This window comes from Carlito syrichta, unplaced genomic scaffold (genome assembly GCF_000164805.1).
Source record: "Carlito syrichta isolate Samal-C Ts95f unplaced genomic scaffold, Tarsius_syrichta-2.0.1 Scaffold304542, whole genome shotgun sequence".
Classification (NCBI taxonomy): domain Eukaryota; kingdom Metazoa; phylum Chordata; class Mammalia; order Primates; family Tarsiidae; genus Carlito; species Carlito syrichta.
Window position 1 is genome coordinate 220,498 of NW_007248638.1, and position 17,274 is coordinate 237,771.

Here is a 17,274-nt window from a genome sequence, read left to right on the forward strand (position 1 = left end):
AGCCCGCGGGTTCGAGATCCGCCTGGGCAGCGAGACCTCATCTCTACAATAAATCAAAAAATCAGCCAGGCGTGGTAGTGGATGTCTGTAATTCCGGCTACTCGTAAGGCTGAGGCGGAAGGGTCGCCGGAGCCCAGCAGGCGAGGCTGCAGTGGCTGGGAGCGGCCACTGCACTCCAGTCTGGGCGACAGAGTGAGACTCCAACTCAAATAAATAAATAAATAAATAAATAGAAATAAAAATGGTTGGTAAACATAGATATATCACATAATTCAACAAATGCAAATCAAGACAATAGGGGGCACTATTTTTCATGTATCAGATTAGTAATAATCAGAGTTTGCTTATACCCGGTTTTGGTAGGTTTATGGGGAATGCGTACTCTCAAACACTGTTTCTTGTGGGTATAAATATTTTTAGAGGTTAGTTTAAAATCTGTAGCAAATAGGCCAAGCACGATGGCTCAAGCCTGTAATTCCTGCACTTTGGGAGGCCAAGGTGAGAGGATTGCCTGAGCTCAGGATTTCGAGACCAGCCTGGGCAACTTGGTGAAACCTCGTCTCTACAGTAAATCAAAAAATAAGCCAGGCATAGTAGTGTGCCTATAGTTCTAGTTACTTGGAAGGCTGAGGCTGAAGGATCACCTGAGCCCAGTAGGTCGAGGCTGCAGTGGCCATGAGTGTGCCACTGCACTCTAGCCTGGACAACAGAGTGAGAGTCCGACTCAAAAGAAAAAAAAATCTGTAGCAAATAATTTAAATAGGTATGCTGAATGATTCATCAACTCTACACATAGAAATGTGTCCTATAGAAATAGTCATACATGTGTGAATGGTACATGTGTCCAGATGTTCACTGCAATATTATCTGTATTGGCAAAAAAACAAAACAAAACTGGAAACAGCCTAAATGTTTATCAAAAGTTATGGCATATATGTCTGAGAGCATATTCATTGTTGAAAAATAGTGAAAGCCGGGCTCGGTGGCTCAGCTTGTAATCCCGCGCCTTGGGAGGCTGAGGTGAGTGGTTTGCCTGAGCCCGTGTATTCAAGACCTGCCTGGGCAACTTGATGAGACCTCATCTCTACAACAAATGAAAAATTAACCGGGCGTGGTAGCGCGCGCCTGTAGTTCCAGCTACTTGGAAGGCTGAGGCGGAAGGATTGCCGGAGTCCAGCAGGTCGAGGCTGCGGTGGCCGGGAGCAGCCACTGCACTCCAGTCTGGGTGACAGAGTAAGACTCCAACTCAAAAAAAAAAAAAAAAGAAAAGTAGTGAAGATCATTCCATTTGGATTTTTGTAGCTATAGCAGATGATAGAATGCAGTTAAGTCAATATACATCTTATAAGATGATGGAAATAATCTTGTAGACTTAAGTGCATCTTTAAAGAAAAAGTCCTTGGTCTTTCAGAAAGTTTAAACTATTATTCTGCTTCTATGTTTAGAGAATATTAATACTTATTTATAATATCTCTCGTTCTTTCAGAGTTGGGGGTATGTATGTGTTTTCAGTAGGCAATATTCATTTTTTTCCAGTCCTTTGTTTTCCTGCTCACCTGACCTCCCAAACCATCTCTCTTTGTGTGTCAGTATATTTATTTTTCTAAGTAGATGTGTAATTCGTCTAAGGGAAAATAGCATTCAAAGGATTTGGCATAAGAAGAGCGATGCACAGAAATTAATTTAAAAGACAAAGATTCTTTGCTAAATGTAAATGGGAAGATGGAACACTGTCAGCTGCCATCTAGCTACAGAATCAGACTCATGATAATTTGTTACATGTAAAGAAGGAAGCTTTCAGATTTGACATGTATTCAGTCAGCGTATTTTTTCCTCCCCTCAAAAATATCTTTTTTGGCTTCCTTTGGCTTCCTGCTCCAGTTGCCTCTCTAAGCTTGCCATATAGTTGTGTGTCATCTGGAATCCCTTTATCTTTTCTTGTTTTGTATTCTGTGTTCCCAGATCTTATTTTCTTTCCCATTATTTACCTTACTCCTTCATTTTGCCAAGTACATTCATCTAGTAGCTTTCTGAGAAAGAATGCAAGGAAGGTAAATTCTTTGAGAGTTGGTAGAGCTTTATTTGACTTTCACATTTTATTTACATTTTGTCTGAATGTAGAATTCTAGGTTGGAAATAATTTTTCCTCAGCATTTTGAAGACAGTGCCTCATAATCTTTTAGTTCTAGTCTTGCTATTGATAAATCTGATGTCATTCTTATCCCCTTGCTTTCCATGTGTTCCCCCCCCCATTTGGATGTTTTTAGAACTTTCTTTTCTTAGTATCTTGATATTTCACAGTGCTATCTTGATATCTTCATGGGGCTCTTTTTCATGAGTTGTGCTGGGAGGTTGATGGACCTTTTTAGTTTGAACATTCATTCTTCAATTCTTAGAAATGTTTTTGAATTTTTATTTTTTTAAAAATTTCATTTCTTTTATTTTTTTTGGTCTCTCTTTCTGAAGTTTATATTAAAATATTGGACCAGCCGGGCTCGGTGGCTCAACCTGTAATCCTGTGCCTTTGGGAGGCTGAGGTGAGTGGATTGCCTGAGCCCACGGGTTCGAGACCCGCCTGGGCAGCGAGATCTCATCTCTACAATAAATCAAAAAATCAGCCGGGCATGGTAGCGCATGCCTGTAATTCTGGCTACTTGGAAGGCTGAGGCGGAAGGATCGCCGGAGCTCAGCAGGCGAGGCTGTGGTGGCTGGGAGCGGCCACTGCACTCCAGTCTGGGCGACAGAGTGAGACTCCAACTCAAAAAAAAAACAAAAAAACACAAACAAACAAACAAAAAAAGATATTGGACCTTCTGGCCTAGTCTTATGATTTTCTTATTTTTTTCCACTCATTTTCAAGTCTCTTTTTACTTTTTTTGACTTTTCTTCTGCTCAGTGCATTTTGCCTATTTCACCTGTGTTACTTTTTGGTTTATTTTGGTCTCTGTCTTTCCTGAAATAGAGGCCTAACTGAAATAATAATAAGCCTAGGCTGTCTGTACTGTTTAATAGTTGAATACCAAGAAGCTGAACTGAAAACCTTTTGTGTATGAGTCATACCTGTCATCTGGAAGTTCTTACCATAAGGCAAGGACAAGTTATTATTTTTTTTCTCTCAAGTAGGTTCTTACTCTTGAGTTGTTTGGGGTTTGGAAAGAAATTATCCAGTCTCTTGTTCAGAGGATATCTGCCTAACTTCTTGCATCCTGGATGCTTATTATGTCACTGTTTAGCATAAAGACTTTTACCTCAGTGCCCTCTTTTCTGTGTGTGGCCTCTTTCCTATCCTGGGCTGAGCCTGATGCTCTCAAGTCTCTGTGGTTCAGCTCGTCTAGAGTAGACATACTGGTTTCCTTGGGGTTATGGTGGAGTAACTTCCTCTCTAGGTAGGAATTGCGGGAATCTAGGGCTCTAGTTCAGGGGCTGGCAAAGTTTTCTTGTAAAAGGGTCAAAGAATAAAGATTATGTGCTTTACAGCCTGTATCATGATCTCTGAGGCATATCTTCTCCTCTTCATCCTTCTCCTCTTCCTCCTCCTTAAGGGGAAAAAAGCCCTTAAAATGTAAAAACAAAACCAAAACAGCGGCATTTTTTTTTTTTTTGTAGAGATGAGGTCTTACTATGTTGCCTAGGCTGGTCTTGAATTCCTGGGCTTAAGCAATTCTTCTGCCTTGGCCTCCCAAAGTGCTGAGATTAGAGGTGTGAGCCACAGTACCCAGAAAACATTCTCAACATATCATAGTTTGCCAACCTTGGTCTAGAGAATTATTTTGGGTACTCTCAACCAATTGTTTTTACATCATCCATATCCTGTACCCCTGCCTTCAGAGGAACTTGAAGCCTAAAATTTCTGATCTTTTGGGGTTTTATGACAAAACTGGGTTGGTTTGTTGAAGATATCTACCACTCTAATTCCCCCTTCCCCCATGAAAACGTAGGTTTCAGCTTTCAGGAGTCTGCTAGGTGAGCAACTACTTGTCCTCTTCCTGCACTTCCTCCCTCATGTCTTCCTCCTTCTTTTTCCACTTGTTCATCTTCTTACCATTTTCCAAAGATCAGGGTTTTTTTCCTTGTCTGCCCTTATTGGGTCATGGCTTTTTTTTTCTTCCTTTTCTGTCAGTTCACTGGGATTTGGAGAGGGAGTGAAGAAAAATACATGTACTTAATCACTAAGTTTAACCAGAAGCTTTCCTAAATCCAATTTAGCTGATTTTTATTTTTACTACTTGCTTTGATAGTTCTTGGGTTAATTTTGCATTTGTTCTCCACGTGCTCACTTGCTATGCCAGATGTTCGAAGAAGATGTCCTTGGGGAAGAAAAATGAGGATTTAAAAAATGCAATGGTCTTGAAATGCTCACAATAATTCAGTGTGTGAAATCTCAAGGAGGCCCAGCTCTTTGTAACCACCAGACTCTCATAATAGAAATACAGTTTCACCCTTATTTGTGTGAACTATCAGCAGCATTTAAAAATGTTTGTAATAAAAGTTTGTGGCTTATGATTTAAAATTGAACTTAAGGTAGTAAATCAAAGCTTTTGGTAGCATGCCCCTGACAGCAGGGAGAGCCTGGTAAGTGATTCCCTAAGAACTGATCAAAGGGAATTGTTGAGCATTTTTTTCCTGTATTTGTGTTTTGGTCCTTTAATCTGGTAGTGTTTCCCATTCCATTCTGAATACAGTAATGTACACCCCATCCCCTACTCACGTCTTCTTGGCAGCATCTGGCACTGTCTTTGCCAAATGGCCCCTGTTCAGACATAAGCCTGCCTTTGCCATCAAGTCTATACGAGGTATGAACAATTGTGGTTGTCAGAAAATGGGCATCTTTCAAGATCTTATTCATACCATATTTTTATTCCAGTAATGAGATAAAAATCGAGAGTTAAAAAAGTAAAATTCACTGAAAAGTGACCACTAGTCCTTTCTGCCTAGGTTCACCTTTCCTCGCCAGTGAAGATGGTGTGCTTGGTGGAGTGATTGTTCTTCGATCATGCAGATGTTCTGCAGAGCCTGACTCCTCCCAAAATAAGCAGACACTTCTAGGTAAGTTGGACATATACAAGGAAGGACCCCTCCCACCCCCGCCAACACCAAAAAAAATAATAATTTTTTTTTGGAGGGCACACTCCTTGTAGCACAGGTTTCCCCCACTAGGTAAGGATTCTAGAAACCTATCAGCATCAGTGTACCAGCTGGTGTTGTTGTGAGAGCCTGTGTTCAGCTTCATTGAAATTTTTTGGAGATTCTTTCAACACATTTGCGCATATCATGATGGGTGATTAATGAGCACATCTGTCCGCACCACAAACAGCATGCCCCTGTGCCCCACCCTCCCTATTCACCTGATCTTGTTCCAAGTGACTTTTTTTTTTGTTTCCCTGGATGAAAAAAGTCCTCAAAGGGAAATGTTTTGCTGATGTGGAAGAGGTGAAACAAAAAATGACAGAAGCACTAAAAGGCATCATAATTGACAAGTTCAGAAACTGTTTTGAACAGTGAAAAAAGTGTCTTGATAGGTGTATTGCTTCAAATGGAGAGTACTTTGAAGGTGATTGAAGCTTAAACATGTAAGAATAAATACACACTTTTAAAATAAGTAAATTCCAGGGTTTTTTTGTACCCCCTTGTACATTATTTATGCCTTTCTGTTTGATTTTTCCAAGAAAAAAATGAAAAAGTTTATATCCTTAATTCAATAATTTTAAGTTGGGTGAGGGCCAGGATGCTCTACTGATACCTAAATTCTATTCTACTGATCTTTTACCATAGGAAAACACGTAAAAGTTTTAAAGACATACTTAGAGAATATTTTTCAAATGGACTTAGAACTTAGGACCATTACGAAAGTCCAATGTTAAGAACATTATATCATATATTCATCCATTGCTTTATTCCATAGTGTTTGAAGCAAACCATAACAATATACACAGTACCACAGGAAGAAGTTACTTCCTGTTCCCTTTCTTCAAAAGGAATCAGAGTCATGTGAAGCACTACTGGCCTAGAAGTCAGTTTCTGACTCCATGGCTTATTAGCTATAATGCCTTCGTGCATCAATCTCACTGTTCCATGCCACTTTCTCATTTATAAAAGGAGAACATCTGCCCTGCACTCCTCATGAAGTTGTGATGTTTTTGTAATTTTTTTTTAAGTGAGAAAGCAAGATTTATTGAGAGGTCAGAAAAGCTCCCACAATGGGAGGGGACCTGAAGGGGTTTCCCTGTGATGTTTTTGTAGATGCCCATCCAGATGTGTTGTTCTGTGTCTAACCAGGCACACTAGTGGGGACGAAACCTGGCCTATCCTTTTGTGAAGGCACAGACTGTGGGGCTGCCTCTGCCTATGGGGTTGCCTTTTTCTAAACCATCCATCCAGAAGGGATACTTTTAAAAAATCTGCATAAAGGTGACACCTATACTAGCAGGGGCCCAATATGATAATTTCTAAAAGTTAACTTAATTGAAGTATACTTCAGAAAAGTGCACAAACCCTAACTGCAACTGTCTGATAATTATCACAAAGTGAACCCACCCTGTATAACCAGCATGTATAACCAGATGACAAAAGATCACCTTACTGTAATCTTCAATGTCTCCTTTGACCCCTGTCAGTCTCTACCTCCTCCAGAGTTAACCAGTATGCTGCCTTCTAACACCTTTGTTAGTTTTGGCTGGCTTTATTTATAATCTACATAGAATTATAGAACATGAGCTATTTGTAGTTAGTCTTCAGTCAACATTAAACCTGTTAGATTCATCCATGTTACATGTGACAGGAGTTTGTACATTTTCATTGCCTGTGGGCTCAGGCAGTCCACTCACCTCAGCCTCCCAAAGTGCTGGGATTACAGGCTGAACCACCGAGCCCGGCCAAGTGTTTCTTATGGGTGTAAAAAAAAAAAAAATATATATATATATATTTTTATGGAAGTCCAGAGCATTTTCATAAAATTTTTTTGTTCATTCCTCAAAGGAGAAAAGTGTACTTTTATGTAAAGTGTCTTTTTCTCCATCTGAACTCTGATCACCAACCTTATTGTTGTTCTTGCAAAAACCCCTCTCTTTCTACCTACTAGTTGCTTCAAGGAGATGTTTTTGTAAATAGCCATCTTTTGTTAAGCCAAGACAAATAGTACTTGCTTCTTTGGTGTCTTAATCATTGTTGAATCCTTAGAATATTCTTCCACAGTTAAAGAGCAAGGAGTTGTTTTTAAACATATGCAGAGGGTGCACCTGGGCCTTCAATAAAACTCAGAAGAATAAACCTTAGTATTTGGGTGGGGTAGGAGGAGTTATTAGAATTGCTTCATGGATTTTCCTAGGAAGGAGTGTCATAACCTTTTACTGAACATGGACTCTTGCCCATTTGAGTTAATCTTGAAAATTGTAAGGTCTTTTTGGTTGTCCTTTTCTGTTGTTTATAACCGTATCTGAAACTGGGTAATTTATAATGAAAAGGAATCTATTTCTTAGAGTTATAGAGGCTAAGAAACCCAAGGTTGAGGGGCTACATCCAGTGAGGTCCTTCTTGCTGGTGGGACCCTCCAGAGTCTTGAGGGTTCACGGGACATCACATGGTGAGGAAGCTGAGTATGCTAGTTCAGATGTCTCTTTCTCTTCTTATTCAAGAGCCCTCATAGCTGATCACTTGTTAAAGGCCTCACCTCTCAACACTGCCACATTGGCAGTTAAGTTTCAACATGAGTTTTGAAGTGGACAAACATTCAAACCCCATAGCATTCACTTTTCTTCTTGTCTCTTCCTTCCTCACTCCTATACCTCAGCTCAACCTCTATCAATCCTACCATTATTGGTTATTAACAGTATATTCTGTCCTACAGCTATACTTGTCTCAATGTTTTATTAGAGGTTTATTCCAAGTAGTGACAATTAGTAATATTGATAGTATTGAGATTGTTGTATAAATATAATGATCACTGCATATCCCAGTAATGGAGGATTGGATCCCCAAAGAAAAGCATTTGTCATAAACCTCTGCTTGTAAAAGGAGACTATTTTAAACATTGAGTTCAAGTAGATTCTTCTGTGCTATATCCTATTAATTACTCCAAATCAGGCCACAGTTTCATTTGCTTTCTGTTTTGACCATGAGTTCCCATTTATTCAAACTCTCATGGAAGTATAACTTCAAAAACTCATGACTCCTTAATGCTCAGTAATATCTAGTAACCAGGAAAGCTCATAAGTCTTTCTTTCCTAATTATCCAAATAAAACAACAGTTTTCAAAGACAAATCACTTTTTGTCTTTAGAATAGTATAATCAAGACAATCTTCTACACTAGCTTTTTCTGTGTCCATTTTCTTTTCTCAGAATCATAAATAATGTTCCCATTACACCACAAAAGCAATTTCTGTCAAACCCCATTGCCATTTGATGGAGTTTCCAGGAAGCCATTACTAAGCTTTCCCTCTTAACAAATACATCAATTACCAGGGCCCCAGTGAGCTACTTTTAGGGTGATATGACTGAATTATAGGGTGCTTTTGAGATTTGTCCTTTGTTTACTTATTCATGACTAGAGTTGGAGAATCTCAGGAATTTTCAAAGTCACCTTGTGTGACCTTGTTGTAAGTGCTTTGTCCATAAATTGTTTAATACTTCTCCCTTGAAGAGATGGAGCGTAATTCTCTTCCTTTAGACTATGGCTGAACATTAGAGTATTGCTTCTGACAAATACAAATATGACAGAAGTGACAGTATACAACTTCTGAGGCTAGGTCACAAAAGGCATTGTGGTTTCCTCCTTGCTTGGATCACTCACTCTGGGCGAGACCAACTCCTGTTTTGTGAGGACATTCAGGCAGCACTATGGAGAGTCCCACATGGCAAAAAACTGCAGCTGCCTTTTAGCAGCCAGTTTCTGAGGAACTGGGGCTTCCTGCAAACAGTGTCAGAGATCTGGGTGAGTCGTCATTGACATCGTCCTGGGCAGCATCTTGACTGAACTCTCATGAGAAACCCTGTGACAGCACCACTCAGCGAAGCCACTCCTGAATCCCTGAATCCATGACTCACAGAAACTGTGACATAAGAAGTACTTGTCTTAAAACACTACATTTGGGGATAAATTATTATGGGAAGATAGATAACTAATGGACCTTTTAAACGTCTCACTGCCAAATGGCCCTCTAATTTAGCTAAACTACAATGACAAATCAAGGTGCGCTGTAGCATCTTTAGGCAGTTCTGTTGGATTTTAGTTTTCATCAGTGGATCCTGGTTCTCTTTTTTGGGATCCTCTGGGACAAATCCGATTGGTGCCCTCCTACATTGCAGTCCCTGATCACTCTTTTCCCGATGGTCTCCATAGCCTCCCTGTCTCCAGGCTTCCCTCCTCTGTTAGTTCCCCCGCTTCTACCTCCATACTGCAACTGTCCAGAGAACCTAATCATGGGCCCCAAACCAAGAGCAGTCAGGAGACAAGACTGCCCCAAAGCAGAAAGGGCAAAAATGAGACCCTGACTTAGAGAGCCATACCAATCCCAGGATCAGAGGGGCAGTGGCCAATATAAGTGTGGCATAAGTATATGTAATTAGTTTACTATATGTCCAAGCGCAATGTTGAATAACTTTCTAGGTATGCTAAAATAAAAACATATATTCCCTACTAGTACTCCCATGCACACACTTTACCCCTTTTCAACAAGGACACACACACATACACACCCTGACCTCTGTTAATGAATTTCTCATGGAAAAGGTGGCAACTACCTAACTTGATGGGAAACACCCTCCCCTGCTCTGACCTCAGAACATAATTTTGGTGTTATTTCCGCCTGGTTCTTTTTTATTTTAATTGACAAGTAGTAATTGTACATATTGGTGAAGTCTGACTTGTCCTTCCTTTCTCTCACTCATCCCCAACATCCCAAGTTCTGGCCACTTCAAATTGCGTGGTCTTCCAAAGAGTCATGTCTTTCCCCCCAGCAAATTGCACATGTTGTTTCCTGTGCTGGGACTGCCCTGGGCCAATAACTGTGTTTCTTTAAAACTCTGATTAAATATAAATCTTCTTGAAATCCTCTGGAAGCCCTTCCTTCAGGTGATTTGCTCCTTCTTTGTACTCTGTTACCACCATGCAATTGGCATTCCTTGCAACACTCACCATGACGCAACCTAGTCAGGTGTTAAAGTGAGCCCAATTATTTGAGAGGAATAAATCACAGGTCTTTGAGCCATATTGGCATGCATGGAAGGTACAAGGGTTTGAAATATCTTTCCAGGTTTTAGAAAATTCTATTGCTGCTGCTGCTTTTTTTTTTTTTTTTAAAGTGAGAAGGTAGGATTTATTGAGAGGGCAGAAAAGCTCCCATAGTGGAAGGGGATCCGAAGGGGTTGCTTCAGAAAATTCTATTGCTTCTAAGAATCACACCCCTAGATTGTGAGTTATTTGAGGGCAGGGACTGTGTTATGTTCAACTTTGTATCCACTTTCACAGGCTTCCAATAATTGCTGAATGAATGAATAAAGTGCCACATGGAGTCCTTGCTGATTATCTAGCAAAAATTTTAAAAGCTGGCTTTTCTTCCAGAAAAATGAAATGCCACATGAAATACTGTCATATGCTCTTAAAAAGCAAACAATATGGGTTGGAAATGTTGGATAATGTGAGTGTCCGGGAACAAGAAGATTTGGAGACAGTTTAAATGAATCACAGAAAACAATCTCTACAAACAGGCTTGTAAAAGGACAATTTGGACGTGAACATGTTTGCAACACCCATCCTGCCACCTTCCACCCCCCAGATCATGAGATGCTGACAAAGCCAGGCCTACAAATTGCTGATTTAACGCAAAGCAAATGCTGGTCCCTGAAATGAAACAGCTGAAAAGAATTAATTTTCTCTCTGCTTTTAGAGAGAGAAAAAAAAGCCAATATATTTTTACCTGCTAAAGTACAATTACATGTGCTTTCCAGGCCTCTACAGAAGTGCTTTATTGAGGCTGCTGTATAAAGTATGATTAATAAATGTGCCAACAAAGGCACATCCAGTCTTCTAGTGGGGGGAAAAATTGAGTTCTTTACCATGTTAAGCTTGTGATTAGTTACGGGTAATTAGAATATGTGCAAATATATGGCATAAACCGCCAATCTCAATATATGGGTACATTTTTTTTTTGTACCTTGCACCCCATGTGCTGATGGGAGCCTGGTAGACTCTGTGAAGTTCAGGGATTTCTGGCTTGGAGTGCCTAGTAGGAAGCAATGAGTATGGGAATCGATGAGAAACAGATTCCATATATTTAAGGAAAATCTTTAGCAACCTAGGATAGGAGGCTTTGGACTCTAAGGGGTAAACAGGTGGTATGTTTGGCTAGTGGCCTTTGTGCCAAACTTGTGTTGGAGTCCTTCATCTTAAGCAGATTTGAGGCCCACAGATTTGAGAACCTGATTATCTGATGAGCACACGTGGTAATTGTTACCTTGCCATTAAGTTAACCCCACCTTACTCAGAGAATAAATTCAGGTTCTTTTCTATCCAGGAATGTGTTCATAATGCTGATAATTAACTTTTGTACATGATACTGCTTTCATTTGTCCAGCTACCCCTTTTATCCCTGTTTGTTTTCATCTTTTACTATGAAATGTTTCATATATTTTTAAAAGAAGGACGTAATAAATTTGTAAGTTATAAAGGATAATAATAAAATGAACACCTGTGGACCTGCCACCCAGCCTAAGAAATTGCCCATTACCCATACCTTTGAAGCCCCCATGTGGGCCTCTCTGATCTTACTACTTTGCTTTTTCCCCATCTTTTACTTTGCTCTTGTTTTTCCTTAAAGCCTTTTCACATTTTTATGTATCCCTAAATGGTATATTGTTTAGTTTTGCTTGATTTTGAACTTTATATAAGTGATATATCATATGACTTGTTCTATGAGAAAATTTTCATTTTCTTACATAATTACCTGAAAGTGTAATAAGCTCCTTTACCATTTTAGGTCTATCAAATCAAACTGTTCTTCAGTTGCCAATTAGAACTTAAATGTGGTATTTTCCCTCCTCTTTTCAGAACAGGCAAAGTTCTTTATCAAGTACTTTTTTTTGGTTACTGTTACTAAAACATGCTCTGGTTTCAAAATAAAGAAATGATGGATTGAATTGATGCTTCCTGGAACATTAAAAAGATAAAAGGTCATTTTACTGTAAGTTAAAATTCCCAACCGCCTTTTGGTTTTACTGGCATTAAAAATTTGGCGAGCATGTATAAACACATGCACTTCAAAGAAGCTTCATTCTCGGGGCACCAGCAGTATCACTTGTTTCCATTACATGGCACACGCCACTGTGAGCACTTATGACTAGGCATTGCTGCTGGGCTCATATGATCATAACATAACTGAGAAGGCAAATTAGCTTTTAGGATAGCAGTGGGAAAAGAGGTACTTAAAGATGTTTGTCAGATGCTAACTTTATCTTAAAATGAAATTAAGACTTTGTACTACGTGAGGGTCCACAGTCATTGTTGGAAGCTTATTTTTGTGCCTCATCAATGCTTTGGGATTATTACCTCTTCACTGTAGTCTTAAGAGATAGCCTGGCATTTTAGTTCTTATTTAGATAAAATGGAAAGAAGAAAATTAAGTAATTTAGATACAGTATGAATAAGTATGCATGATATTTAAACTTTTCAGTGACTGCGGTAGCATTAATCTGTTGAAGCAGTACTCTGAGATGAATGTTTTCAGAATTGGTTTTTGTTTTACAACGCAAAAATATTGATTATAAGTAGCTGTAATCTGCATTTTGTTTATAACAAACTTTTCTTCTTTTAAGTATCATTGATATACTCTTTAAAATTGGATGTTGGCTGGGTACAGTGGCTCATGCCTATAATCCTAACACTTTGGGAGGCCCATGTAAGAGGACTGCTTGAGCCCAGGAGTTCGAGACTAGCCTAGGCAACATAGTGAAACTTCATATTAAAAAAAAAAGAGGGCCAGGTGTGGTGGCATGTGCCTGTAGTCCCAGCTATTCGGGAGGCTGAAGTGGAAGGATCACCTGAGCCCAGAAATTCAAGGGTATGTTGAACTGTGATTGTGCCATTGGCCTCCAGCCTGGGTGACAGGGTGAGATCCTGACTCAAAAAAAAAAAAAAAAAAAAATTCAATAAAATTGTTTTTGGCCTACAAAAGTTTTCATCTAAAATATAGAATACAAAGATATATGAATATAATATTAATGATTGTGTAATTCTCATTACTGTGGTTCTTCTAACACTCTCAGAAAAACATTTTGACAAATTTTACAGTCAATTTACATCTACTCAAAGGGTAATAGAGATCACTCTAGCATGAAATAAATCCTTACAAAATTTGTTGAATGAATAAAATCATGTTTCAATAAAAGTTGTTTTTACTGAATGGTTTTCTGTTCACCAGAGAATTTCCAAGTCTTAACCAGTGGCCCCCTATTTCCTGCAGTTTCTAATATGAGAAAAGAATAAAACAGGAAGAGAATTGAATTGTCCTTCAGGGCTTGTATTACTATTTGACCCACATCTTTCTCTTTTCAGTCAGCATCCTTCTCTATTCTTGAATAAATCTGTGTGAGCCTTGGAAAGAGGGAATGATTATTTTCTTGGCTTAGTGTACCTGGGATTCTATAGAACTACATCCCGTGCTCCCAAGACAGTTCAGTGGAGAATGTTTTTCAGGGAAGCATGCCAACTCCAAGTTACTTCATGGCCGTAATGGGACACACACTCTGTGAATCTTAAGGATTCCATGTCAGGACAGTAAAGCATGCCTATTACTATTTTTTATAAAGATGAACCCCCTCCCATGAGTTATAAAGAACCTAACAACCATGGGGAAATCTGCAGCTGTAAGAGGAGGCTGTTCTATTTACAGTTCCTCATTCTTCCCATTTAAAAAATGAATTTCTCTTTATTCAATAAGGAGTAACTTAAACACCGTGCAAAATGTTCTAGGGTTTGCCATTCGACCTAAGGCTAAGGAGCGGCAGCTGACTTGGCAACTGCCCAGCCTGAGATGGTTCTGATTTTGGAGTTCTGTTTTTCCTTGCAAGAAAGTCTGGGATGCGAAGCCAAGCAGAGAGGTTTTAAATGGGTGCGGGAGCCATTGCAGCTGGGGGTTGTTAACAATTGGAGGACAATATTTTGTTTTTTACGTGAGGGGTGGCTGAGGGCTTTTTCCTGGTCAGAAAAGAGAATGCATTTGGATACAAAAAGCGTACTTGAAACCTGGTAAGGGAACTTTGTTTTGTTTGACTTAATTTAAGCAGGGTCATGTGTGGATAATTTTGAAAGAGAAAGAAGTATCCTGGGGAAGCATCATGCGAGGGGTAGCTTGTAGCTCTAATATTAGCCAGTGAAGGTGACCATTTAAGTGCCACTAGGAGCCAAAGCCTTGCGCTGGGACTAAAGGCTGCCTCGCGTAAGTAAAATCACTTTTGGACATTATACCCAAGAGTGAATTCACTTGTTCCAAAGCTTTAAATGCAATTTTCTAAAAATGCTGGCCTCTAAGAGTACATAGAGATTAATTTTGAATGTCCCTATAATGCTATTAATCTGTCATTCTTGAGGAGCACACATGCAGCTCATCCGCACCTAGCCCATTCTCCAGTGCTGGGATATGACCAGTAGTATGGACTTTTTTGCTCATCACAATTGTATGATATGATGTGTTGAGAAGTCACTTGGTGGAGAATTCTACCACATCCCTGTGTCCATTTGTCACATGTTAAACCTACTCAGAAACTTATTTAAGTGTGTTCTGAATGTTGTCTTATGGAGATCTTTTCATAGTCGAGGTGTTTCTAGTAGTCTCACAAATCCTTGGGCTTTGGCCTTCTAAAAAACATAGGCCTTTTTGTGTCAGTGGTTGAGTTGGTAAACAGTCACTGGCCACTACCAAAGGGAAATGGTTATTACTTAGAGGCTAGGAGCTTCTCTAAATGAAATAAGCTTGACCATGACCACACCAAGACTATTATAACCAGCACTTCCACGGGCTCAGATGTATCACTCCAGGCCATTCATGGTCCCCTATATTTAATAGTTACACACAGAAAAATCCCAGTACTATGAAGTAGCATTTCCCAAGTTTACTATGTTATTAGAATCAGTTTTTAATACTGTTACCATAAATTTCAATTTTAAGTATATGGAATAATTTCAAATTAAGTCATAAAAATCAGGAAACACCTCATAGACTTCTAGATATCACTTATGGTAAGAAATATATTCTATTAGTGAAATATTAATTTTTTTCCTACATAACTGTAATTGAGTAAACTTTGTACTACTCTTTGCTAAGTTTTAACTTTAAATCAGGACTTAACTAATGGCTAAATGGTTTTGAAAAATGTTTTTGTGAGATAAACCTTACCCATGAAACAAATAAATGCTTGCTACTACTCATTTTTAAAAACTTATTGTGATTTTGGCACTTTTTATTTCAAATGGAAAAGCAGTTAGGGAAGTTGTCTGGTACACCTTTTTTGTTTTGATTGATTGCTCTTTGAGCATAGCAGATTTTTCCTTAAATATATGTGCCCAGTGTAAATTTAATTAGGGACTTATTCATACCTCTTCTTAAAATTTTATTATTTTTTAGTCATGAGATGAGAAATAATTTGGAAGCATTAGTTTGACATAATAATAAAGCATTCTTATGAAGAACAATTAAAAATATATTATAATGTTAAATTTCAGTAATTCAGAATGTCTTACTCTAAACAGGGAAGAAATTCTTCATAGATGATGTAGATTAAAACGATAATCAAGATTCTAAAGGGCATTTAAAAAATAATAGGAAATGTGTGAAAATAGAATAAAATTCAAAATTTCAGAAGGGATATGTAGTGAAAACTAGGTTCCCTCCACTCAAGTCCTGTAGTCAGCTGGTTCCCTCTACAGAAGCGGTAACTGTTGCCAGTTCCTAAGATAGTCTTCCAAAGAGCTCCCATGTATTTACATGCATGTTCATACATGATCTCTTTTCTTTAGCAAAAATGGCAGCACCATTTCTGTACTTTATTCTCCATCATACCTTTTTTTAAAAATAGCTTAACTATTTATCATGTAGATGAGTGTTTTTTTCAAATGGCATGTCACATTAGTGAGTTCTAAAGTCAATTTAAAGAGCCACAAGCAGAATCTTTGAAATGTAACAAGTAGGCTATAAAGAACTCAGTAGAATATATCAGTACATTGCTGTAAAAAGCAGTAAAAATATTATTTTGTGAAATTTTAGTTATATATAAATGTGTGTACTAAGTGACAATTTGTAGGTTTTGGATTTTACTGTGGTTCATGGTCAAAAAGTTTGAAAAGCACTTAGTGCATGTGGTTCCATATCACTCATGCAGAGCTTCCTCCTTTGTTTTTAATTGTTGCATAATAAGCCGGGCTCCGTGGCTCAGCCTATAATCCCACGCCTTTGGGAGGCTGAGGTGAGTGGATTGCCTGAGTCCGCGGGTTCGAGACCCGCCTGGGCAGCAAGACCTCATCTCTACAATAAATCAAAAAATTAGCCAGGCGTGGTAGTGCGCGCCTGTAGTTCCAGCTACTTGGAAGGCTGAGACAGAAGGATCGCCGGACCCCAGCAGGTTGAGGCTGCGGTGGCCGGGAGCAGCCACTGCACTCCAGTCTAGGCGACAGTGAGACTCCAACTCAAAAAAAAAATAATAATAATAATTGTTGCATAATATTCCATTATATAGTGTACCGTGTACCATAGTTTATGTATATATATGCCCATCAATAGGGAATTAATCTGTTTCCAGTTTCATGCTAATTAAAACTGCTTCAGTGAAGATCCTTTGAATATGTTATTGTTTATATATAAGGTCATATCTGTAGAATGAATACCTAGAAGTAGAATTGCTAAGTCAAAGGACATCTAATTTTGATAACTACCATCAATCCTCATTATTTCTGGACTCTGTATTTGTTAACTTGCCTACTTGCTAAAATTTATTTGTAATCCCCAGATCAGTATTTTAGCACTGTCATGGTCGTTTGTGGACATGAACAGAGTAGTAAAAATTTTGAGTCACTGGATGTACATATTCCCAGCTAAGGTAAACAAGGTGATGCTCTGCCTTCTTGTTTTAACTCTTTAATACTGTAAATATATCCTTTTCATGTTTCTGTAGTACCATGTTTGCCACATTTTTGTTGGCAATTTCTCTATTTAATACCCTCAAGTATAGTTCTGAAGTGCTGACTAATGTTCAAAAGTGCAAGAAGATGGTGGTGTCTTATGGAGGGAATG

At 38.8% G+C, this 17,274-nt stretch overlaps 1 protein-coding gene across 5 annotated transcripts in view; it reads left to right on the top strand.

Moving 5' to 3' along the window:
- TASP1 (taspase 1) overlaps positions 1-17,274 on the top strand; it is a 261,197-nt gene that overhangs the window by 206,471 nt on the left and 37,452 nt on the right. For all 5 annotated transcript variants that reach the window (XR_504437.1, XM_008060150.1, XM_008060151.1 and 2 more), the window contains one exon: positions 4,936-5,046. Coding sequence is in view for 4 of the 5 variants with exons in the window: in XM_008060150.1 (XP_008058341.1) it covers positions 4,936-5,046 (111 nt within the window). In the remaining variant the exon portion in view is untranslated. The remainder of the gene's footprint in view (positions 1-4,935; positions 5,047-17,274) is intronic.